The sequence below is a fragment of the Carassius auratus genome, linkage group LG36F (assembly GCF_003368295.1).
Source record: "Carassius auratus strain Wakin linkage group LG36F, ASM336829v1, whole genome shotgun sequence".
In the NCBI taxonomy this organism is placed as follows: domain Eukaryota; kingdom Metazoa; phylum Chordata; class Actinopteri; order Cypriniformes; family Cyprinidae; genus Carassius; species Carassius auratus.
This window is the reverse complement of record NC_039295.1, coordinates 1,477,389-1,503,678: the sequence shown is the minus strand read 5'-3', so window position 1 is coordinate 1,503,678 and position 26,290 is coordinate 1,477,389. Positions and strand designations below refer to the sequence as shown.

The following is a 26,290-nucleotide window of genomic DNA, read 5'->3' as shown; positions in this document are numbered from 1 at the left end:
AAAACCCTCAAAAGACATTGCGTGCGTGTTCTTCACCCAAAAAAATTACACATAGATTGTGTGTGTCATCGAGGGTCAAATAATGCTGACACTGATGCACACACTGTCTGTTTAGACAGTGTGTGCATCAGTGTCAGCATTATTTGAAAAGAACTTGTAATTGTGATCTTTCTCTGTCTATCATGGCGACTACTAGCAAAGGGTTTAGACTCTAAACCCTTTGCTAGTAGTCGCCATGATAGACAGAGAAAGATCACAATTACAAGTTCTTTCAGATGCACGCTTCAAACAGAACAATCATTGAAGACAAAGGAGAGAATTACGTGTTCTCCCTAAGCCTATTTATCCATAGTCATGCCGGTAGTGATATCAGGGGATTTTTAAGGATTTTTAGGCTCCATTAATTAGGTAAACTCGGAACACTTCCAATAACACCTGATGTACTTGCTACATCATTAGATGAATGGCATCTACGCTAATATTAGTCTGTTTCTCTCTTATTCCGAGGTCACCATAGCCACCAGATCCAGTCTGTATCCAGATCAGAGGGTCACTGCAGTCACCCAGAATTCAGTACGTATCCAGACCAGATGGTGGATCAGCACCTAGAAAGGGTCTCTACATCCCTGAAAGACAGCGGAGACCAGGACAACTAGAGCTCCAGATACAGATCCCCTGTAAAGACCTTGTCTCAGAGGAGCACCAGGACAAGACCACAGGAAACAGATGATTCTTCTGCACAATCTGACTTTGCTGCAGACTGGAATAGAACTGCTGGTTTCATCTGGTCAGAGGAGAACTGCCCACCCCCCAACTGAGCCTGGTTTCTCCCAAGGTTTTTTCTCCATTCTATCACAGATGGAGTTTTGGTTCCTTGCCGCTGTCGCCTCTGGCTTAGGTGGGGACACTTCATTTACACCAATATCGTTGACTTTATTGCACAGATACTATTTAAACTGGACTGAGATGATGACATCACTGAATTCAATGATGAACTGACTTTAACTGTCATTTTGCATTATTGACACACTGTTTCCCTAATTAATGTTGTTCAGTTGCTTTGACACTCTTTTTTTGTTTAAAGTTGACTTGACTTGACTATTAAAATGCATTAGAATGATCACAAAATTTTAGATATGGGGGCCGAAATTGATGTTTATATAATTTCATGTAGTTAATCAGTAAAATGCAAAATGCAGCATGATTAAAAATGTAATATTGATTTTATACTTCAGTTCAATAAACAATAATTTAATATTAAGGAACTTTTAGACACAATATTGCCTGTTTATATTTCGCCAACAAATATAATTGCAAATTTTCTTAGAGTTGTTTGTTGCAAATGCAACAATGAATCAACTGTTTAAATGATTAGGTTAAACCACAATGTCTCACTAATTAGCAGTGACTTCCTGCCACATACTGGAAGTTTTAATTTCACATTTAAAAAATCTTTACTTAATAATATTAATGCATTTGTAACTGCAGGTTAAATGCATTCATGTTGTGCATTAAACAGTGGGTAAATTCATCTAAATGCCAATTCTAATACAGTTTCTGTGTTTTCTCTGCACTGCAAATATTAATTTTGTCAATACTAATTTAGTTGGCTTGGTAAAAGCCCAATTGACTTATTATTCTAATTGACTGATTCAATTTAAGAATTTGACTGAAAAGATGATACACACGTTTAAAAAGAAAATGGGTTTATGAAGGTAAAAATGCCCATAAAAGGTAAAAATTTTAAACTTATTGGAAAAAAATATTCATTTATATAACTGCTGTGAACTGATAACCTCCCAGAATATGCAGACTATCAAAAACAGTCATAGTCCTTAAGATACCAGGACAATAACATACTCAGCAAAATATTATTATTATTATCGTTTTTGATAAAATCCCAGAAAATAGTGAGATATATTATTTGTCAATATTGCACACACCCAATATATTTAGTGTTTTGTTTATAAAAGATAAAAAATAAATATTATAGGTGCCCTTTTTTCTACTTGAGCCCCTGCACCTAAAAATGTCTGTGCATGTCCCTGCGGGAGTATTAAAATTAATCACACAATGCAATTTACTAATGATTGCGCTCGTCAAATTACTGTTATTTGCACCATTATTTAATGAACAAAACAGCATGTCATAATGCAGGTGTTCATTTGCGTTGTTCTTGGTAGATTTTGCTCTTCGTTATGGAAATGATCTGGCTGCGTCTGTGTTCTTTAATCCGTGCATTGTCACATGCTGAATTTCCTTTTCCCATCTAAGCTTTTATGGAATTGTGCTCTAATGCTAATTTGCAATGTTTTGTAAATCTGGCCCTTGAAATGTACTGTAGAGTGTGGGTCATATGGAATCTGTTATGATAATTAGATGTTTTTTTTTATTTTATTTTGGACACTGATTCAGATTCTCAGATGTGACTCACCAGAGGATAGAGAGGTCAGCCGTCTCACAGAGGAGTTCATACACATTGTCCATCATCCTAGTGTGAAACTGGGCCATGTTCATGACCTTGGCAAGCTCAGGGTAGTCCTTGAGTGCCAGAGGAGCTTTACCAATACTGGTGTAAGCCTGAAGAATACAAACACGTTGGGTCATCAGATTGGCATAACTTGTGATGGTTTATTTTGATTACATCTTAGAGATATTATAGATACTTTAGTCTAGTTGAGTGTGTACTACAGGTGCATCTCAAACCATTTGAATATCATAGAAAAGTGCTTTATTTTTGGTAATTTATCTGAAAAAAAAAATAAAACTAACTTTCTTATATTCTAGATTAATTGCCCACAAACTTTAAAATTTAAAGAGCTTTTTGTTATAATTTTGATTGTTATGACTTACAGCTTAGGAACATAAAAAAAACCTCAAACTTTTCTCAAAGATCGATCAAAAAAAGATTTACAAAACATAACTTTTCAAGATCTTCAAAGCAGGTTTAATTATGCACTCATTTCTTGGTTAGGGATCCTTTTTCATGAATTACTGCTTCAGTGCAGCGTGGCATAGAGGTGATCTCTCTGTGGCACTGCTGAGGTGTTATTGAAGCCCAGGTTGCTTTGATAGTGGCCTTCAACTCCTCTGTATTGTTTTTCAGATGTTACTTATCCTCATCTTCACAATATTCTGACAATTCTCTGTGAGGTTCAGGTCAGGTGAGTTGGCTGGCCATTCCAGCACACTGATATTATGGTCAGCAAACCACTTGGAAGTGGTTTTGGCACTGTGTGCAGGGGATAAAGTCCTGCAGCAAAATTAAATCAGCATCTCCATAAAGCTTGTCAGAAGATGGAAGCATAAAGTGCTCCAAAATCCCCTGGTAGATGGCTGAATTGACTTTGGATTTGATAAAACACAATCAACCAACAGCTGACTTCAGAAACTTCACACTGGACTTCAAGCAGCTTTGATTCTGTGCCTCTCGAGTCTTCCTCCGGACTCCAGACTTTGATTTCCAGATGAAATGCTACATTTATTTTCATCTGAAAAGAGGACTGTGGACCACTGAGCAACAGTCCGGTTCTTTTCCTCCTTACCCCAGGTGAAATGCTCCTGACAGTTTTTCTGGTTCAAGAGTGGCTTGGTTCTAGGAATGTGTCAGCTGTAGCTCTTTTACTGAAGACGTCCGAGTGTGGTGATGCGCTGACTCTGTTTTCAGTCCACTTCTTGTCTCCAAAGTTCTTGAATCACCTTTTCCTGACAATCTTCCCAAGGCTGTGGTCATCCCTGTTGCTTGTGCACCTTTTCCTACCACACTTTTTCCTTCCTGTCAACTTTCTATGAATATATTTTGATACAGCACTCTGTGAACAGCCAGTCCTTTCAGCAATGACCTTCTGTGGCTTACTCTCCTTGAGGAGGGTGTTGATGATGGTCTTCTGGACAACTGTCATGTCGGTAGTCTTTACCATAATTGTGGTTGCATGTTCTAAACTAGACCAAGAGGTTCCCAGTATTTATACTCCGAATAAATCAAAGTAATCAAGCTCAAAATGGAATATTCTTTTTTTTTTTTTGAGATACTGAGTTTTTAATATTCCTAGACCGTAAATCATAAAAGAATTAAAACAAAAAGCTCTTGAAATATTTCAGTTTGTGTGCAATCAATCTAGAATATAAGAAAGTTAGCTTTTTTTTTTATTACAAAAAATAAAGACCTTTTCCGTGATATTCTAATTTACCTGTACTTGCATTTGTTAATTTGCCAGACATGTTATTCAAAATATGGCCGCATGTACAGATTATTTTGCTAATTTAATTTAATGGCTGATTATTTCTTTGAATAATCAGATGTAATCATCTTTATTTTACTGAAAAGGACAACAACACATTATTCCATCCTACCCAATGTTGTCCTACAAGAGTGCAAATTGAAGGCCACGAAAACAAACATAGTGGATGTATCTATGTAGTCTATGTTATACATTATGTGCAAAATGAAAATAAAGACTTAGTTTTAAAGAAAAAAAGACTTTAAATTGCTAAATAAATTGCTATAATAACAACAACAACAACAACAACAATAATAATAATAATAATATAAACACAGAACTAATCAATCAGGAACATTTTTCTTGCTGGGTTAAAAACTAACCAAAGGTCTTCCTACATCATTTACATTTTGCCTATTTTCTTTTCTTATTTAGGCTTCAAATGAATTCAGTTTTGCTTAAGCCATACCTGCAGTCTTAACCAGTCCAGTCTGAATGATTTCAGGTCAAACTCCTCTCCTGCATCCACTGTATAAAAAGATCAGCAAAAAAGAAAACATTATTTATATCTATACATATATATCTGTATGTAACATTGAAAGAAATTGAAAGAAATAAGAAAAATAACTCACAGTGCTTGAGACTCATTCCAGACAGGGTTGAGACAAATGATGACATAAGAACTGATTCTTCCTCCGGACAGACGTGCATACCCTGAAACAAGAAGATAGAAAATAAAGCAAAACTGCAAACCTTCCTATAGAAATGCAGAACATTTTTTGCCATGTGCTGGAGTACCTGAATGATGTCATTCAGCACTAGAGCATCATACTGTGACAAGTACTGAAGATGGTAGCGTTGTATAACATATCTGTGTTGAGCCAAGAGAGAGCGCAGCTTTTCCATGTAGTAGAGGAGCTCTGCCATCTGGCTGTACAAAAAAAAAAAAAAAACTCTTTTGCATATGAACATAGGAAAGGTTCATGTGATGGTGAATTTCACACAACAATCTGGGAAGTGAATATTAAAATAAGTCTTTCCAAGTTTACAAAGTCACCAGTGCTTCACGTTTATTTTTTAGAAAAGAATACATAATACAACCATGTATGATTCTTCAGTTAAAGGCACTTTTGACTACTTTAAAACTTAAAAAGGCAGAAAATTGAAAAAAGGTCTTGTTTTTGTTTGATCACAGCTTTCTTCAACTTGAACTGCTTTTATATGTGATACAGATTTTACTATTGGAAGTGAAAAAAGGTGAAGTGAAAGTGACGTGACATACAGGTGACCCAGACTCAGAACTCATGCTCTGCATTTAACCCATCCAAAGTGCACACACACACCGTGAACACACACACACCGTGGACACACACCCAGAGCAGTGGGATGACATTTATGCCACACAGGTATTGTGTGACAGTAATGAAATAAGAAAAATAAATTGATTGTGTTTTAGTTAAATAATGAATCTGAAATACTGATCCAGTACTGACACATAATAATATTTAATAACACTCAAATTATGATGTAAAGACCTTAAAATTTATGTCTGACATTCAGTCTGTTACTCCACTGTTCTTTTCTGATATTTCCATGATAAGTTTTTTTTTAAATATGTTTCGCATAAAATGTGTTGGCAAATTAAAGTGAACTGATTAGTGAACAGTGAATTAATAATAATGGAGAAGGTCACATATACGGTTGATGTGCTGAATGTGTAACGCTGCTTTAATACTGTAGCTCAGTGAAACTTACGAATCTGCGTAGTCCTCTGGGGTTTTGGTTTTGGGGATGTTCTCAGCATGACGCACAAGCCAGAGCACTTCATCACGGGAGAACGACAGCGCCATGAACACAAACAAAGCCTAAAGGGAGCACATACAGTATACTATTCAGTTCATGCCACAGAGATTTGGGATCAAGTCTACCGCACTACATTATTGCCATTTATTCTCATTTTAAAATAGCAAATAATAATATTTAATTAAATTCAAAATCTACTACTACTAATAATAATAAAGTAAAAGACCAGTTGAAACCTTAGGTCCAAGCAATGCAGGTTCATCCTCGAAAACTTTGATAAGTTCCTTCAGGGCGTTTCTCAGGTAGTTGCGCTTCTCTCTCCGCGCTGCCCCGCTGAAACCCGTGAGACGGGTGAACATTAGTCTGAAGTCTGGAGTCTGTTAAAAGCTTGATGCTCACTTGGGACATTTGAAAATCTTAAGATGCTCACCAGCTAGTAATGACATACTCTTTACATTCTTTGATGTCAGGAATACGCTTACTGTATCTGGAAATAAACACATGTGAAGACAAACTGCTTACATTGTAAGAAATAATTCTGTGAATATGATAAAATCTTAAAGAAGCATTGCTTGCATACATGCTGTCTGCATTGAACTGTATGCATGCTTTACCCTTTGAGACTGTCAAAGAAGTCCTCCGAGAGCTTGTGTATGTTGAGAACCTCGTCTCTGATGACTGTGATGTACAGGCCATTACGGAGGGCCATCTTCCATAAATTCTGAGAGTTAGCATTGGTGTTTAGACTGCTATGGCACAACAGGAAGCCAACTGACAATCGTAAGATAGCAGAGAACACATATCTGTGTTAACATTTGTATACAGATTTCACACATGGATAGTGAATGAGACCCAAGTTCAAAGTTTTATTTGTTGCTTCTGTGGTTACTTGCTCTCTTATGATAGCAAAACACAAAAATAGCCTACTCCAGTGCCAGTAAATGGTTGACTTCCCTGGTGGCAGTATTGCACATTAACACTGACACCTGCTCGCCTCCGAGAAGAACCATGTTCAATATTATACAATGAGAATTCAATTTGCCATTATGTTACTTGTCCTGGAATGGGAAACGTTACATTAACCTGTAAACATAATTTTCCTGTGTTCATGTTTTAAAGGGGTGATTATTTTAAGAAATACCATGTTTTTTTCACTCGTCTAATTTTTCATGGTTATCACTATAACCATGTTGTGAAAAATCGAATATCGTGACAGCCCTAATTGTACTGAAATTGCATGTCTCCTTGTACTGTACTTGATATATACTCACTAAGGATCCAGCGCTCCATCGCCTCCAAGGACAGATACTCACAAGCCATCTGAAAACAATGTTCAGTGTCAGTCCTTTATACAAACAGCCAGTTCACAACTGATTACTGATCATGACACCATGGACTGCAATAGCATTGTATAAACAATGTAAGAAGCCAAGCTAAACCACACAGCTGAACAGATAACGCATGATCTACAGAGTGGAAGATGTACATACTGTATCACAGCATGCAGGGCTGAGCATGGCAGCGGGGGACGCCAGCAAAGACAAGAGCTGAGCGCTGCGCCACTGGTCAGCAGAAAGATTCCTCCGTGGATATACCATGGACAGTGAGAGGAGAGCCTCTGTCACAGACTGATCAACAACACAGCTATTCAGATTAACACTTTAAGACTAGAATGACAAAATTTAAGCATTTCTTTTTTTAAGTTAATTCTATCCAATATTCACTGGGTTTTCAGTTCTCTTTAATATGGCTGCACAGCCAACAGAAACTGGGCTGTATGTGCTAAGCACTAGAATATATTTGTTACCAACATTTAAACATATGGAAATATGTTTGGCATCTAAATAGTATCTAAAGGTGACTGACCTTGGTGTGGGGACCAAACTCCTCTGAAAGCTTCTTCCAGGGATGGTCATACTCTATAAACATCTGACCAAGTCGAGGGAATGAGGGATCACTGCACATAGTTATAACACACACACACACACACACACACACACATAATCATATAGTGTATTATTATATATTTCCATCAGGGTTTTTGCCTTTTAATGTATTATTTTGGCCACTGGAGAACCCTATGGTACTCATATTCTATCACACTCACGTAAATATTTCTGAATTTGTATTATGCTTTTCAGCCAAGGACTTTTGGGTGCTTAAACAAACAAATACAAGCCAATAAAATATCCGGCCAGCCAGTTGATAATGTGGATGTACTTTTTGTAGTAATAATAGTCATATAAAAATATAATAGTGAATGTCAAGTAAAACAATGCTGCATAAATCTGCTCAGTAAAACCCTCAGATTTGGCTGTGTGAAAATTAAATGAATTTTTAGAACGTAATAAAATGCAGAGTTTAACTAAACCGAACATTAATGGAAGCAAAAAAGAGTGATAAAACAATTTCCTGGTTATGAGAATCCACTACAGGATATTGAATACGAATACAAGTCAGTTGTTTATGTTGCTTAAATGTAAGTTTGTGTAGATTCATGTTTACACAATGACTGTCAGAACACATAAAGACACATGGACATATACAAAAAGAGATGTAGCCAGGAAAAGCCATGTTTACATTTCCTGTATTTTTGGAAATGATCAAACCTTGAAAGATCTGACATCACATCATCTGAAAGAAAAGCCATTTACAGTTTGCCACCAAACTGTAAAATACTTATAAACTTTTATGAGAATGTTTGTACATACAGCTGTCCAAAAGCACTGTGTCTAAAAATTTGGTCACATGGTGTGTTACCTGTTTCCATTCAAGTACTCATATGCACAGTTATACATTCCAGCTATTGCCTTCTTGTCATCAATGCGAGACAACATGTGAATGACTGAGGCGTAGGTGATGATAAGGTCCAGGTAGTTCTTGGTGAAGTCAAAATTTACAGCCTGAAATGGATTATGACCACAGATTCATGTAAAAGCAATCCTTTGATGTTCTATCTTGTGTTCAAGAGTCATACTTACTATGTTAAAGTAGCACTGGCTGGCATCTATTGTGTTGAGCAACTCATAAACATGGTCCTAAAGAGAAAAGATATGCGTTAATAAATAAATACTGATTAAAAACAAATGTAAGATACTGTAACAAGAATAATGAAAATATATCAAAGAATAAATCAGTAGAATTACAAATTATGTTTTATAAAAAAATACATTTAGTAAAGCATTAGTTAATGTTCAAATTTGGAATGTAGTGTAACTTTAACCTTAAACTCTAATATTAAGGCACACTGCCATAAGCCTCACAAATATTTAATCAACTAATCTATAAATGTTTTTCTCAAAAATCCCCAGCTAAAGTGCTGAAGTCTGCTGCTAGCTTCTGGGCATTTTCTCACCATCAGGCTGAGACAAAGGTTATTGGGACCTTTTTAGGTTTAGCTCCAGTAATATTGAAAGATGTGCCTCGCTGATGTAACATTAAGACACATTTGTCATATTATGCACATTCACAAATGTCGGATGGGGATATCTGAGATATACTTGGTGATTTTCATTTTTATATGATTTCATATAATATTGCCACTTAAAAGCCTAAGGTCAAGGATTTGCAAATTGTTACTATAGCTATAAACAGGGACAAAATTAAGACATACATTTACATTTAATAGACATTTTTTGGTTATTGCAACTTTATCTTTAGTGTCTGTCTATTGCCACTGTTTGCACCACTATAAATACCACAAAATAACTTCTTATTCACACTGGTGCAAATAGTGATAGAAGATAAACATATCTGAGCAGTAGTGGAAGGAGGAAGTAAAAAAAAAAGCATATGTGTTAAATTCAAACAGACTCTGAATGTCGGGAAGAACTGGCATAAGGTGTCTGAGGTGGGTCTCGAACCCAGGTCTCCCAGCCAGGGAAAGCTAGTCCTCTACCTCTGGTCTACTTGGAAGAACAGTTTCTTAGAAGACCCATGTGATGAAGGAAGAGCAAACTCAGAGGCTCAGGTAACTTACTTGTTCTCAGTAGTGAAATATAAACAAAATATCAGTTACAGCTTTACAGCACAAAACAGAAGATCGTCCAATAGGTAACTGGAAAATGAAACTTAAAAGGTCTACAACACAGGTAATACGTACTGGGTAGGCTCAAGACTGAACACAGCACAATGAAACTGCCAAACTTAAATAGGTCAAAGTACAGGTGGAACACATTAACTTAATGAGCAGTCTTAATTAAAGAGTTCACGGCCTTTAGTGCCACCTAGTGGCCTGGAGTGTTCTCCCATTAAGGTACGTGGGGTGGCCACCAATGTTGGGAGAGTAATTACACGTGGTAGCAGACAGCGCTCCCTAGTGGTTTGGAGTCATTACAGGAGGAGTCTTACATTAGCCCCTCTCTCAGGAATGGCTCCCGACGTTCCATTGGCTATGGTTGGAGTCATGGCGGAGGAACTCTCTGATCAGGTTTGGATCTAGGATGTCTTTAGCTGGCACCCAGGACCGTTCTTCTGGGCCATAACCCTCCCAGTCCACTAGGTATTGCACCCTTCCATGGACTCGACGTGAATCTAGCAGTCGACAGACCGTATACACTGGCTGCCCACCAATGACTTTGGGTAATGGGGGGGGGGTTCTTGTTTGTGGACAGAGAGCAGACAACAGGTTGCTCTGTGAAATGTGAAAAGTGGGGTGGATGCGCATAGACCTTGGTAAGAGTAGCTGGTAGGACACAGGGTTGATCTTCCTAAGGATCTTAAAAGGACCAATGAATCGGAGTGCCAGTTTCCGAGACTCTAGATGAAGTGGAAGATCCATAGTTGACAACCACACCCTCTGATCTTGACGTAGTGATGGCCCAATTCTGCAGCAGTGGTTGGCCTGTTTCTGCTGCTGTTGTGATGCTCATAACAAGGCTGTACATGCTTTCCGCCAGGCCTGACGGCACCGCTTGACTAGTTGGGTTGCAGTTGGTACCTGGACCTCCAATTCCTGCTCAGGAAACAAAACTGGGGGAAACCCAAATTTACATTCGAATAGAGTCATGCCCAAGGATGAATGGTGTAGGGTGTTTTGAGCGAATTCAGCCCAGATCAGACGGGAGCTCCAGGTGCTTTGATTATTGGACACCAGGCATCTGAGGGTCTTCTCAATCTCTTGGTTGACCTGTTCTGTCTGACCATTAGACTGAGGGTGGAATCCAGAAGACAGACTGATGGATGCTCCAATCAGAGGGCCAAAAGATTTCCAAAATCGAGAAGTAAATTGTGACCCCCGATCAGAGACCATGTCTTGAGGAAACCCGTGGATCCTGAAGACGTGCTGCATCATGAGTTCTGCGGTCTGACTAGCTGTGGGGATCTAAGGCAGAGGTATCAGATGACATGCTTTTGAGAACCTGTCTACTACCACCAAGATGACTCTGTTACCTTGTGATTTAGGAAGTCCAGTAACAATGTCCAAGGAGATATGAGACCATAGACGTCTTGGGATGGATAAAGGATGAAGTAGACCTTGAGGGTGGGCTTTAGGTTCCTTATTCTGGGCACATACAGAACAGCCAGACACAAATTTTCGGACATCCATTTCGGAAGCCACTTGTCTCAGTCCATCCACCTGCATACTGGGCCACCAAAACCGTGTCTGGATGCGCTTCAAAGTCCTTGCAGAAAGAACCAGAAAGTGACCCGAAAGAAGAGATGCATGTCCCCACTGCAACACATCAGAGCGTACAACATTAGGAGCAAAAAGGCGGCCTGGGGGGCCATTACTTGGGTCAGGCTGTTGTCGTTGAGCTTTCCTTACTGCCACTTCTATTCCCCTCTGAACCCCTGCCACCAGCTTGTAGCTGGGAATGATGGGCTCAGGTCTGTCCTCCACATCTGGCATGTCAAACTGTCTCAAAAGGGCATCAGGTTTGGATTTCTTTGAGCCAGGTCGATAAATAGAATGAACTCGAAGCCGTTAAAAAAAGAGAGCCCATCGGGCCTGGCGTGGATTCAGCCTCTTAGCCTCCCGGATGTATGTAAGTTTCCGGTGATCGGTCCAAATGACAAATGGGTGTTTGGCCCCCTCTAGCCAGTGTCTCCATTCCTGCAGTGCCAGCTTCACCGCCAGCAACTCTCGGTTACCTATATCATAGTTCTTTTCTGCTTGGGTGAGTCAACGTGAAAAAAAAGGCACATGGGTGAAGCTTATAGTTCCCTCTTGGCCTTTTGAGACAAAACAGCTCCCACTCCGACATCTGATGCATCCACTTCTACTACAAAAGGCAAATCTGGATCAGGGAGAGTCAGGATGGGTGCAGAGGTGAAGCGGTGCTTGAGCAGCTCAAATGCCCGATTAGCCCCTTCAGTCCATTGAAATGGCTTTGAGGTCTTTTTGGTAAGGGCTGTAAGGGGTTCTGCAATAGAGCTGAAATTTCTTATAAATCTCCAATAAAAATTAGCAAAACCAAGAAAGCGCTGTACCTGTTTGACAGAGCAAGGCTGAGGCCAGTTCAGAACTGCTTGGGTCTTGCTACGATCTATCTGAATGCTGCTATTGCAGACAATCCAAGGAAGGAGACAGTTGATACATGGAACTCACTTTTCTCAATCTTCACAAAGAACTTGTTTCTTAAAAGTTGAGACAAAACCTGCCGGACATGCCGGACATGATCTTGGTAACAACGGGAGATGATTAAGATGTCATCCAGATAAACAAATACAAATTTGTTTAGCATCTCTCGTAGAACATCATTAATGAATGCCTGGAAGATGACTTGGGCATTGACTAGACCAAAGGGCATTACCTGATACTCATAATGGCCATTTTCCACTCATCCCCGGCACGGATCCTGACCAGGTGGTAGGCATTCCTAAGATCCAGTTTGGTGAATATTATGGCACCTTGTAGAAGTTCAAAGGCGGAGGTCATCAATGGCAGTGGGTAACGATTCAATACATGGACGGAGACTGCCATCCTTCTTTCCCACAAAGAAAAACCCAGCGCCTGCCGGTGAGGTTGAAGGGCGGATGAATCCACTGTCAACATCCTTGTTGATATATTCCTCGATAGCGGCTCTTTCTGGGGCAGACAAAGAGAATAGCCTCCCTCGAGGTGGACAAGTGCCAGGATGAAGTTCAATGGCACAATCATAAGGTCTATGGGGAGGAAGAGAGGCAGCACGTTCCTTGCTGAACACTTCACATAAGTCTGCATACTCTTTGGGGACACGGGATAACTCGGGAGAGGTAGAGAGATCTGTGGAAGCCACTTGTCTCAGTCCAGATATAGTCAGGCTCTCTTTGACTGTGGCTCAAGAGAATTGCAGAGAGACTAGCTAGACACACAGCAGTTAGGCCCCCACTCACTTATCTGGTTGGAAGACCAGTCAATTCTTGGATTATGCAGAGCTAGCCAAGGATACCCAAGGATCAAAGGGAACTCGGAAAATTAATAAAAAAAACTGTATCTCTTCTCTATGAGAACCTACTTGAAAATGGAGGAATGTGGTGCACTGGCTTACCTGGCCAGAACCTAGGGGCCTTCCATCCAATGCGGTAACAGTTAAATGATCATGGAGAGTGATGGGCTGAATCTTTAACTGTGTTGCCAATGCGGAATCCATGAAATTTCCTGCAGCACCAGAGTCTATGAAAGCCATGAGCTTGTGACGTTCATTGCCCCAGGAAATTGAGACATCAATCAAAAGGCCCAAAGCTGCTGGTCAGGGGTAAGTAATTACTCTCGTCCCAGGCCCCCTCTTCCTGGGGCAAGAGCTGCCTTTTCCCGCCAGTTCAGGACAAGTGGCCCGGAAGTGACCGGACTCACCACAGTACAGGCAACACTTATCCCTCATTCATCTCTCCCTCTCAGCCTGAGATAACCCTGTTCTTCCCAGCTGCATTGGCTCCTCAGGACACCCAATCAGTGAGGAAGGTTTCACAAAACCAGTGAGGGTGTGGATCGGGGGTAGTCGAGATCAACTAACATAACCAGTTTGGATTGATTGACAACGTTCACTTTGACGATCTCAAATGCGGTTGTCCAGTCTGATGGCAACATCAATTAGCGTGGCATACAGCTCATGAAAACCCAAAATTCCTATCTCAAAAAATTTGCATATCATGAAAAGGTTCTCTAAACGAGCTATTAACCTAATCATCTGAATCAACTTATTAACTCTAAACACCTGCAAAAGATTCCTGAGGCTTTTAAAAACTCCCAGCCTGGTTCATTACTCAAAACCGCAATCATGGGTAAGACTGCCGATCTGACTGCTGTCCAGAAGGCCATCATTGACACCCTCAAGCGAGAGGGTAAGACACAGAAAGAAATTTCTGAACGAATAGGCTGTTCCCAGAGTGCTGTATCAAGGCACCTCAGTGGCAAGTGTGTGGGAAGGAAAAAGTGTGGCAAAAAATGCTGCACAACGAGAAGAGGTGACCGGACCCTGAGGAGGATTGTGGAGAAGGACCGATTCCAGACCTTGGGGGACTGGGAGTCTGGAGTAGAAACATCCAGTGCCACCGTGCACAGGCGTGTGCAGGAAATGGGCTACAGAGAAGCAGCACTGGACTGTTGCTCAGTGGTCCAAAGTACTTTTTTCAGATGAAAGCAAATTTTGCATGTCATTCGGAAATCAATGTGCCAGAGTCTGGAGGAAGACTGGGGAGAAGGAAATGCCAAAATGCCTGAAGTCCAGTGTCAAGTACCCACAGTGAGTGATGGTCTGGGGTGCCATGTCAGCTGCTGGTGTTGGTCCACTGTGTTTTATCAAGGGCAGGGTCAATGCAGATAGTTATCAGGAGATTTTGGAGCACTTCATGCTTCCATCTGCTGAAAAGCTTTATGGAGATGAAGATTTCCTTTTTCAGCACAACCTGGCACCTGCTCACAGTGCCAAAACCACTGGTAAATGGTTTACTGACCATGGTATTACTGTGCTCAATTGGCCTGCCAACTCTCCTGACCTGAACCCCATAGAGAATCTGTGGGATATTGTGAAGAGAAAGTTGAGAGATGCAAGACCCAACACTCTGGATGAGCTTAAGGCCGTTATCGATGGATCCTGGACCTCAGCAGTGCCACAGGCTGATTGCCTTCATGCTAGAGTCCTGCACGGGTTCATTTGGCTGAAACGGGTGAAAAATATCCAACTGTGTCGGATACGGGTGCGGGTCGGGTCGGACACAGGGAAACACGGGTCTAAACACGGGTTCAAAACAGTCAAATGTAAACGTAAATAAGGCCTACGTTCCACTTTTAAAAAAAAACACCACGGCGCGAACGGCTGCATGAGTCATAGTTAACAGACGTTAAGATCAGTTAAGATCAGCCAGCTGTTTTTTTTTTCCGTTGTTTTTGCTTTCCGTTCATATATATATGTATATATATATATATATATATATATATATATATATATATATATACATACATATAGCTATATACAGAATCTGAATTAAAATGTGTTTGATTTAAGCCTATTTTAAAATATGTATCATAAAATTATATTGCGCATAACGCGATCGTTATAAAGTTGTTTAAACAACAAAACACTTCCACTTGCATGTATTTGACAATCGTAATATCAGATATTTAATTCCATAGCTTACACATTTGTAAATATGGGCCTAATCTAGGCTATCCAGGGTTGTTGTTTTTTTGACTTTGTGCAGCTCATTTACATGCGACCATTACAATGTGACCACGCCCCCCCGCTGAACGCGCTATTCAGATTCAAACTGAAGCGCGTGGCTTGAATACACCCACACAGAAGATAAAGCAGCGAGACTGTTCAAGTTTTTTATTTTACTGTTTGCTTCGCGATGAGAGGAATAAGACATAATTCACCCCAAACAGATGCTAAGGCATAGTTTACCGTGGAGGTGTGTGCGGAACAATCAATCCAAACTGGTTATGTTAGTTGACCGATCAGAACACAGTATGCTACCAAAAGGTGGGGTTTAAGGAAACTGAATATTATGAACAGCTTTGCGCGAACCGTTTGGGGATCTCTGAGAATTGAGGTAACTTTAAAATGATATTTTGACAAAATGACAATGTTTTTTAACCTTGGATGGATTTAAACCTAATGTACAGGACTTATAAACAGTGATGGGAAGCTTAGAATTTTCATCTTACTGGCTCTTTAATAAATGGGTGCGTTCGATTTGAAGCACAACCTCAGATGGTGGTATGATTCGCTCTTTTGTTGTTCTGTTTTCTTTCAGGATCAAAAATACAACAAATGAAAACGTTTATCTGTATTTCCGACTGATGAGAACTATGCATATACATTCATAAATCAGTCAATTTTGTATTTTATTATGAGATATTTTATTCTAATGTGATCAGTGACTGATGGACCAAAGAGCACGTATTTTGACATTTGCAGTAAAAAAGTGAAATATAAATTCTCAGAAAATGCATTTAATACCAGTATATTGAAACGTCTGTTTATATAGCCTACTCCATTAATAAAGGAGTCCAAACATTGAAATATTTTAGTCCACATGCGTGTTATATTTAATATGAGGGAAATAGACATGCATGCGTGATACAAAAAATATTTACATTTTAGGTAGCAAAATATTTTTTAGTAATTCTGTCAATTATTTCATTGTCTGCTATATATTTGCTCCTTATTTATTAAAATATGGGCAATTGATAGCTAAAACATTGATCAAAGTTAAGATACAATGTATAAAAAACGAATATCTTTTAAAAAGAGTTTTCCATAAATAACTTCTGTATGACCTGGCAATAAAATTCGAAAAAAGTGTGTCTAATGTGATTTGCTTAACTCAGTGGTTCCCAACCTTTTTCAACTCGCGGCCCACACAACCAAACACATATGTTTGCGCGGCCCACAAAATTAACTGACCCCGCTATTGTTGGGTTAATAACTTAGTACTCAGAAGCTAGATTTTAAACTATATTTATTGAATAAACTAGGGCTGTGCGATATGGACAAAAAAAAAAAAAAAACTATCGCGATTTTTTTTATCAATTTTGCAATTGTGCTTTTACAGTCATAAATGCATTCAGGATTAATTTGAAACATATTTCCAAAAGAAAACCAATCAGAGCTTTATCAAAAAGTTGTAACATCTCTAGAACAGACATAAGTCAAAATTATCACTATAGTGAAGATGTAAAAAAATGTATAGACTTGTGGCAAAAAAAAAAAAAAAAAAAAAAAAAAAAAAAAAAAAAAATCCTGTATACAGGGACTTTTTTTTCTTTTTTGCCATGCATTGTTCATAGAGCTCATTAATTGTAGCGGTGCCTCAGGTGTTTGCAGTGTGTATACAGTATGTGTATGCGGCCAGCAGTGAGAGCGCATAAATATAACGCGAAAGCATATTAAAATAATGCATGAGTGCGAATCCCTCTGTTGGCAGTAGATTTCCTTTGCTCTGTCACAAAACCGGTCGTGCTTGCTCAGATAGGCTACACGCTGCTTTGCGAGGAGAGAGTGTGCACACTTAAAACGTGTCTCCTCTCACTTTAACTGCATCCTGTTCACTAACAAATTCACTCTATGCTCATGTGTTAGACATGAATTATTTTCGCACGTTTTTATTTCTAGCCTTTTACCGCAGTGAGAACGCTCTGATCCGTCAACATTGGCTCAGAAAAAAGGCGCATCACAGACAGTGTGTGAACCTGGAGTTAGGCATACGCGCACGCTCAAATCGTGATTTTAGGACGTTTTCTTTTAATCGCACAGCCCTAGAATGGACTGGAAATGAACAGAAAATAATTGGCGGCCCACCTGCAATACCACAGCGGCCCACTAGGGGGCCGCGGACCACAGGTTGAAAACCACTGGCTTAACTGATTTGATTTCGGGTGCGGGTCGGGTGTCGGTTCTATTTTAAGCGGGTCGGGTCGGCTGCGGATCTTAATTTGTGCTGCTGTCGGAAAACGGGTCGGATGCGGTTTTAAACACTGCGGGTACGGGGCGGGAGCGGATTTACAAAATCGGATCAGTGCAGCTCTCTGCTCCATGCCACAGCGTATTGAGTGCATAACTGAACATAATTATTTGAAGATTTACTTTTTTTTTTGCATTAAAAACACTTTTCTATTATTGGTCGGATGAAATATGCTAATTTTTTAAAATAGGAATTTTGGGTTTTCATGAGCTGTATGCCAAAATCATCAGTATTAAAACAATAAAAGACCTGAAATATTTCAGTTGGTGTGCAATGAATCTAAAATATATGAAAGTTAAATTTTTATAATTACATTATGGAAAATAATGAACTTTTATCACAATATGCTAATTCTTTGAGAAGGACCTGTAGATGTATTTGTGGCACACTATAAATTGGTATAATAACAAATTTTGCTTTTACATGTATTTTAGTTGTGCCAAAGCCGTACTTAAGTTCAACTAAAGTTTTAATACATATACTTGTTTGTGCTAAAGTGGAACTGTTTAAAGCATACTTTTGTACACTTTAAATATCCTTTTTGCATTTAATTTTTGAAATGCCAAATTCACCCAGCATAAACTCAATTACACTAAAGTGTGTTGAAGAGAGGGTTAGTTCACCCAAAAATGAAAATTCTGGTCACTGCATCCGGTCACTGCACATCCGTTTATTCACCACACAGACTTTCACCTGACACAGTACACCCTGGTCATTTCCCATAAACACCTGCCTAGGAACTCATTATTGAACCACACCTGTTTCCTTTCAGTGACACTATAAAGGTTGCACTCATCCACAGTCATGTTGTGAAGTCTTGTTAAGTTCTGTCTGGCATTTCCAAGCGGTTTCCTAGTGTTTGTTCCTTCTGTCTTTGACTTTGGATTGTTATACCGACTGTGATTCTCTGCTGCCTGCCCCGACCTCTGCTTGTTACTGTTTCTGATTTTGAGTTTCCCCTGACATACCTGACAGTTCTCTCATCTCTGCCTGTTTTACCATTCTCTATAATAAACTACCACATATGGATCTGAACGTCTCTGATTCCCTGTTACAGATTCTAATACTAATAACTAATAACTACTAATAACAAACTGACATCACACTATCCTTTGCAAAACACAACCCAAATGTTCATGCAAAAAAGAAGTTGTAACTTTTATTCTCGCTGTAGTATTGTTGTTGCTGCCATGTTGTGGAAACACTGTGTTTCATTGTGAAAGTGAAAATGTTTGTTTTGTATTTCCAAAAGAGGTCATGCTTTCACCATGGATGAAGCGCAGTCCATCCCGGGGTCGTCACATGTGTCCTTCGTCGAATCCACCAGCTACGCCATTCTCTAACTCTCTGGCCGTTCCTCAATCAAACCTGCAGTCTGTGATGATGAGGACTGTTTCCTGAACCAGTAGCCTACAATGGGTCTGTGCTCAAAGGCTGTTTCTATAAAGTGGGGCAGTTCCAACTTTGCAAGGACAGTTTGGTGGTTCTGACTCACAGCCTGTAATTACATGTTTTTTATTTAAAGAATTTGCCACTGATGATTCAAACGTGAGTTTTGAGCAGTGTAGAGTAGTGCTTGTTGTTTGTCATTTCTCCAATCAGAAATGCAGACATGGTTTTATGTTAACGCGGCGCGATACGCAACGCAGGGTAAAAACACGGGCTGGTACTGTGTGTTTCCACTGCAGGAACCAGGAACTAAATAAAGGTAAAAAAAAAAAAAAAAGTATTTCAAGTGAGAATGTAGTTGTTTAAAACTGAAATCTGCAGTTTATTTATAAAGACAGCCTCTATTTAAACATATTTTTTGCCTATTTCGGAGACGGTCACCTCCACATGATCAGCAGGAGCTCAGTGCTCACGTTTACCGACGAGAGCCAACATTAGTCCTTCTGATATGTGCCGCTGGTTCTGATGTCTCTAGTGGTTAGACATGAAATATCAATTTATTTGGGTAAATACAACATTCAATCTTTGGTCTTTATTCAATTAATCTATTAATATGTTAACATTTTAATAAAAGGAGGCAATATTGTTTGATATGATATTTTGTTTCATTGTAATGTAACGTTAGGCTATATAGGCCTACACATTTCTACATTTCTCTGCCTATTAATATGTTTAAACAAAAGGAAACTGTGGTGTTTGATATCATATTTCGTCTTACTGTAAATATACAGTGGGGAAAATAGCAGTAGCCAAAGCGAGCTGACTGATGTTATCAAGTACACTGCTGTTTGCAGAATTACCGGACTTGGAGGAGATCACACTCACGAGTCCGAACTACAGAGGATGCAAGTCTGAAATTTGCTTACTTTGTATTGAGAAATGCATGCAGACTTACATCACCAGACTATTTCCTAATCTTCACGGTACTTTAGACTGTGGTGGAAACGCAGGAAGCAGCAAATGCCTCGTTTGTAATGGGTTTTAATGGTTTTGTCTGGTCATGCATCATCACAGCACTGAATGTTAAGGGGCGGAACATTTCCTTCACACGCTTGAGATATTCAGCCAATCACAATGCACTGGATAGCTGGCCAATCAGAGCACACCTCGCTTATCAGAACAATAAGCTTTGTATAAATCAACGCATTTTTGAAAGGTGGGGCATAGAGGAGAAGCATATAATGTGCATTATATGAAAAATAATTTGTTTTCTTTTTACCTTAAACCAAATACACTACATAATGTTCTTTTTAGCAACATCATATGACCCTTTTAATATAGGCACGCAGTAGGCAGTTTGTTAAAAAAATGTAAAAAATAAAATAAAAAACACGTGAAATGGCCTGAAAACACAAAAGTGCATTACACTTGAAGCTGTTAAAGTCAGCAGACACATTTTTTATATTGATATCACATGCAGAATATCTTGTTTCCCTTTTATCTGACATGAGCTGTCATTCTCACTGCAGGAAACAATTGCATAAACTGGCAACACATTCGTTTTATTTTACTAAAACACAGACAGTTCCATTTGTTTGTAGAAGAATGTGAACGTACAGAACTTCTTATGTTTCTACATTGTGGCCACGACATATTAACTTGTGAGAACATGATATTATGTCGTGGTCAGAAGATCACTTTGTCGAGGTAACGACATCCTTATGTCGATAATAACATCCTTTTTTTCGTGGCCATGACTTCTTATGTTGGGGGAACAACATATTTTTCTATATTTCTCTATAATGCATAAACAAACCTGTGTGACCACATCAACACAGGATTATCAGAGATGGATTTATTAATATTTTATTTTGAAATAAGAAATGATTATATTATTCATTACAGAAATTATTATATTATTAAATTATTAAACATTGCCCTTGGCTGTGATAGTCAGCATTGAGTTGAAGTTTATCATGAATAAATGTTACATAAAGTTCATAATATAAAATAGGCCTACAAGAAAATATTTTTATCCATCCTACAGTCTTGTAAATCCATTAACTGATCGACTTTTCCCATAATATTTGTATATTATTATTATTATTATTATTAGCCTATTATTATTGGTTACATTTTTATATTAGATAATCAGTATTTTCAAGCCTCATAAATACAGAGTTGTTGTAGAAGTAATTAATTCCGATATTTGAATAAATCAGAAATTATATGATAGCAAACATGTTCAACCATATAAAGTGTGGAAACTATAAAACCGACTATTTACCTATCCTTACAGATGTGAATACATCTCTACCTGAAAATGGATAGAGTTTAATTAAATGTTTTCTTTTTTCAAATGTGTTTAATGCCTAGTTAAATTTGGGTTCATTTTAGCATTTTCCCCACATCCTTACACTCAATCGGTGGCGGCACTCTGCAAGTTCATTTTCTGCCAGAAATACGCTTTAAGAGCGAGCGAGGAAGAGGTTTCTCCAGTAACGGCTGCAAAGCAGCGCTGAGCTCACAAACACTTCCTCATCAAGCATTACATGCGAAAATGAAATCGAGCATTTACTAAATACAGTAGATTTCCTTCTAAAACACAGTGATAAAAAACACCCGCTCTGGTTTTTGAAACCCTGCAATGTAGTAATTGGGTTAAACGTAAAAGTAAAAATAACCCAGCGTTGGGTTCCTCCCTTTTTGACCCAGTGCTGGGTTGTCAAAATAACCCAAATTGGGTTGTTTTCAACCCAGCAGTTTTTAGAGTGTAGACATGTAAATCTATTTTTAGTATACTTATCTTAAAATAACTTTATTTTAAATACAAATAGGTATATTTATTTTTTTCACTAGGGTTGCTCATTTGACATGATGTTACTGATTCTTTTCTTTGCAAACAGCTGTAAAAATGTAGTCTTTTATCCTTCTGTGAGTCTTTAAAAATTGGTCTTTTCCCATTTTATGTAGATTAAGGTGTACTTGCATGACTAGAAACTCCTGCCTAACAATATAACTAAAACGGCCACCAAATGAATATGCCAACTTTACAAGGAGTTTAACCTGTTGACATGCTTACCCTGAACTCCATGACATCTATGAAGGACTCGTAATGACTGTGTAAGCTCTCCAATATGGCTGACTTCTGCTTCTGTATGCTGCTCAGATGTTGCTGCAGAAACATATTGAAAAAAGATTTGAGCCAAATACAAAGACATCAATGAACGACTTTTTATTTGTGAATACTCACACTGCCACCCCTGATGTCAACGTTGGGGAATTTTTTGTTGATATATTTCATGGCAGATTCCATGCTTTTTTCAGTAAAGTATGATGGTCTTCGCTTTGGGTCTGCGCATAACTAAAGAAAATTATAAAAAAACACAAACACATGAATAACATAACATAAAAGCCCAGAATGCCAAACCATCCGAAAACCTTCTTGCCCCTCAGTGATGAATGATGAAGGATGCCTTGATCAGAACATGATCATGAAACATTACATGATTTTTAACAGATTTTCTGGCCATGCTTGCACTTTACCTGACATGAGACATTCTGAAGTGCCCAATTTTACTGTGGATATCAAGCATAGAAACAAATGATTTTTAACCTTGTGTAGAGGTCTGCATAACATTTAGCCTTAAGTTTAGCTTAAGTACGATTCACAGTCACTGAAGAAAAGTAGGCAGAATGTCCCACACAAAAACTTGGTCTCTGCAAAATGACTAAATGTAAATGTACATGTACAGTATATGAGGAAGATGTGGTTTACAGAAAGAAATGATAGGTCCTGTTAATTTCCTCTGTGGACTTCCTCTTTCTCTACAAAACTGAGCTAGAGCATACTTTCTTCAGAAAACATGACAAAATACAATGCATAAATTATACTTTTAAAAGCCCTCTGAATAGAATTATTATAATGTCTGTTTAAAACCAATCTAGATTATTAAAACACATTCTGTAAAACACTTAATGATCAATAAAGCAGCGGGATGATTGAACATCTGGTTCTAAAAACAATTCAACAAACATAGCAGTTAATGCAGTTCAGTCTTTTGTCAGTCAGTCACATATTCACTGCAAGTATATAAAAAAAAATCAGTTCTGCCTTAATTAGTCTTTTTCAGGGGTTTGTGAATATTACAAGAATCAATTTTCCTCTCACCTTTTTAATGTGGTTCATCCTGATTAGCACTCCTTGACCCCGGTCATTGAGTATGAGCAGTTTTTCAGCCAGTTTTAACTGGTAGGCCATGATCCCGGTCCAGATGATCTGATCCTCAGTGAAACAGTGAGCACTGCAGTCTTCAGAGATCAAGGTGACACCAAATCAACATTGACACCAATTCTGTAGAGAAGGCGGTGCTTACAGAGCTTCTGCTGCTCATGTATTATGACACATGTCAGCACTTTCACACTCAGCTTGCATCTGTCTCACATTTAGATTAAGCTCTTCACCATTTATGGCTCCTACTGAGCAAAGATAAGCCAATAAAACATTCTTCCTCCAAGTGAAGTTACTCTTAGAGACTTTCTACACTTTACAAAGAAAATCAGCTTTCACTGTTTCACTGAATCTTCTATAGCCTATGTTACTTAACAAATGAACTTAAAATAAATATCAGCACAATTCTGGTGAATAAATTGCACACAAAAAAACACACACACAGAACAGGACATGGTGAGTTACTGAAGGCCAGAAACAACATGATAAAGAATAATGTTGCTCATTATGAGTCTAGATAGAAGAAAGATGTAACTTTTTTTTACAGTCTATATTGGTTTTATTTGTCATGCACATTTATGGAAACCTTAAAGAATATTGTTGCTTGGCCACTAATAATTACTTTGTTAAGCACAGCATGCATCCTGTGTTGTATGTTGTATCTATTGGCCACGGTCAACATGAAGGGGGTGGGGTGCCCAAGTCACAACATCTAACTACTGGGGTGCCTCAGGGCTCAGTACTTGGACCACTTCTCTTCTCTGTCTACATGGCATCATTAGGTTCTGTCATTCAGAATCATGGATTTCTCAAGGGAAGTCGTGGCCTAATGGTTAGAGCGTCGGACTCCCAATCGAAGGGTTGTGGGTTCTAGTCTCGGGCCGGATGGAATTGTGGGTGGCGGTAGTGCATGAACAGCTCTCTCTCCACCTTCAATACCACGACTTAGGTGCCCTTGAGCAAGGCATCGAACCCCAACTGCTCCCCGGGCAGCATAAATGACTCCGGGTGTGTGCTCACAGTGTGTGTGTGTTCACTGCACTGTGTGTGTGCATTTCAGATGGGTTAAATGCAGAGCACAAATTCTGAGTATGGGTCACCATACTTGGCTGAATGTCACTTTCACTTCTCTTCACTTCATTCCAACCTGATGATCCAACAATAGTTGCTCACATCTCGGATGAAGGACCATAACCTTCAACTCAACCTTGCCAAAAGATAATTGCTTGTAGTTTTTACAAACCCATCACTTCATCACTTATTCACCATATAGTTCAGCACAATAACCCTAACTCCTTCAAAAAGTTGTGATTGGTGATAAGATGTCTTTCTCAGACCACATTGCTTGCTCTGCATCCCTGTACCTAAAGTAACTACTTATGTGCCCTCTAGAAGCTCACTTTCTGCAAGTGAAAGCTGCATTAAAGTGCCAACCCGAAGATGCACAAAATCACTTTCACAGTCTTTTTAAATAACCATGTTGAAAGATTAAGGATCATTCATTTCCAGTCATTGAAGTCCTAAAACATCATAAAACAACTTTAAAATGATGCAGGCATTTCTAGTACAACATCCTTCAGGCAAAAGCCAACAGAAAGCATGCACCCATGAGGTGTAAATGTACAAGATGCTTCTTCAGTCTTGCTTTTCAAAGATTTAGTTAACACAGGGAAACATTTTCACTGCTTTTACTGCACCAAAACCAGCCTGTTTTGTGGGCTGGTGGTTCTCTAGGTATTGGTCTTGGCTCATCAATCTTGCCTGGATTCACCTGTGAGAGGATAGTGACCGTTACTCTGCTCCCCGTCTCCACGGTCTAAACTGGTGTTACTTTGAGATTTGTTTTAATTTATGTATCTATTTTTGGTAACATGCTATTTCGAAAGTATACTTTGAAGTAACTTTGAAAACTACATGTCAACTTATTCTAGTAACCCTAACCTTAATCGAACAGTCTACTTATTCTGAATCCTGCCTTATTGTTGTGGCTTACAAGCCAGCTGTGAAATACTCCAAGATCCATGTAATGTGAAGACCTACCCTGTTTTTCTTTTTGCTTCTTGTCATGGTAAGTGATTGTTCTTGTGGAACTGATGAAACAAGCTGTTTGAGTATTTCAGAATGACTGCAGTCACACACAACTGATTTCAGCCCTGAGCCAATGGGTGGATTTCACTCTGGGGAAGTCAAGTTTTAGCTTTGCAATCATAACCTTATTTGGCCTGTCAAAACTAAACCCCACCAGTAGTTCCTCAAGGCACTGATATGCTCTTTTAATTCAACCAGATGTAAAATCATCACTGTTTTTTTTTTTTTTTCTGTGATATGTGCTCTACGGTCTCTAGAGATTTGAGTTTTTGCATGTGTTTCATTCAGGGGCTTCATCACAGAGGTTTTAAATATTTTGCACTGGTGTATGCAGTCCTAACATAATTCACTGTTTCATGGGCTACATTTGCATTGATTTCTCTTTCTTTTAGAACGTGTTTCTGTTTCCTGATGTGTAATTTTACACACATGGATTTGTTTTCTAATCTTACTTCATAGTGTTACCACGTGATCACATAACGAGAATGCAGAAAACTGATTTTTCTTTGCAATAAATACATGAATAAATAAAATATGACATTGCATTTGTATCCAGACCCTAAACTCAGTACCTTGTTGAAGCACCTTTGAAAACGATTACAGCTGAAATCTTTTGGGGTATGATGTGATAAGAATTACCTGCCTGGATTTGGGGATTTTCTGGTATTCT

The 26,290-nt window shown here is 38.8% G+C and overlaps 1 protein-coding gene across 2 annotated transcripts in view; it reads right to left on the bottom strand.

The window, feature by feature from the left end:
- Positions 1 to 25,679, bottom strand: part of nckap1l (NCK associated protein 1 like) — a 59,224-nt gene extending 33,545 nt beyond the window's left edge. Inside the window, exons 1-17 of one of the 2 annotated variants that reach the window (XM_026240797.1) lie at positions 25,573 to 25,679; positions 23,473 to 23,612; positions 22,555 to 22,665; positions 22,384 to 22,476; positions 9,005 to 9,061; positions 8,784 to 8,926; positions 7,890 to 7,980; positions 7,514 to 7,651; positions 7,295 to 7,343; positions 6,638 to 6,794; positions 6,454 to 6,510; positions 6,260 to 6,356; positions 5,976 to 6,085; positions 5,019 to 5,151; positions 4,853 to 4,934; positions 4,690 to 4,748; positions 2,435 to 2,580 (exon numbers count right to left, since the gene is read on the bottom strand). In XM_026240797.1, the coding sequence (XP_026096582.1) occupies positions 2,435 to 2,580; positions 4,690 to 4,748; positions 4,853 to 4,934; positions 5,019 to 5,151; positions 5,976 to 6,085; positions 6,260 to 6,356; positions 6,454 to 6,510; positions 6,638 to 6,794; positions 7,295 to 7,343; positions 7,514 to 7,651; positions 7,890 to 7,980; positions 8,784 to 8,926; positions 9,005 to 9,061; positions 22,384 to 22,476; positions 22,555 to 22,665; positions 23,473 to 23,562 (1,613 nt within the window). In that variant the 5' untranslated portion in view covers positions 23,563 to 23,612; positions 25,573 to 25,679. Of the gene's footprint in view, positions 1 to 2,434; positions 2,581 to 4,689; positions 4,749 to 4,852; positions 4,935 to 5,018; positions 5,152 to 5,975; positions 6,086 to 6,259; positions 6,357 to 6,453; positions 6,511 to 6,637; positions 6,795 to 7,294; positions 7,344 to 7,513; positions 7,652 to 7,889; positions 7,981 to 8,783; positions 8,927 to 9,004; positions 9,062 to 22,383; positions 22,477 to 22,554; positions 22,666 to 23,472; positions 23,676 to 25,572 lie in introns of those variants that run through there. The other variant, XM_026240796.1, reaches the window with a different exon arrangement.
- Positions 25,680 to 26,290: the final 611 nt, after the last annotated feature.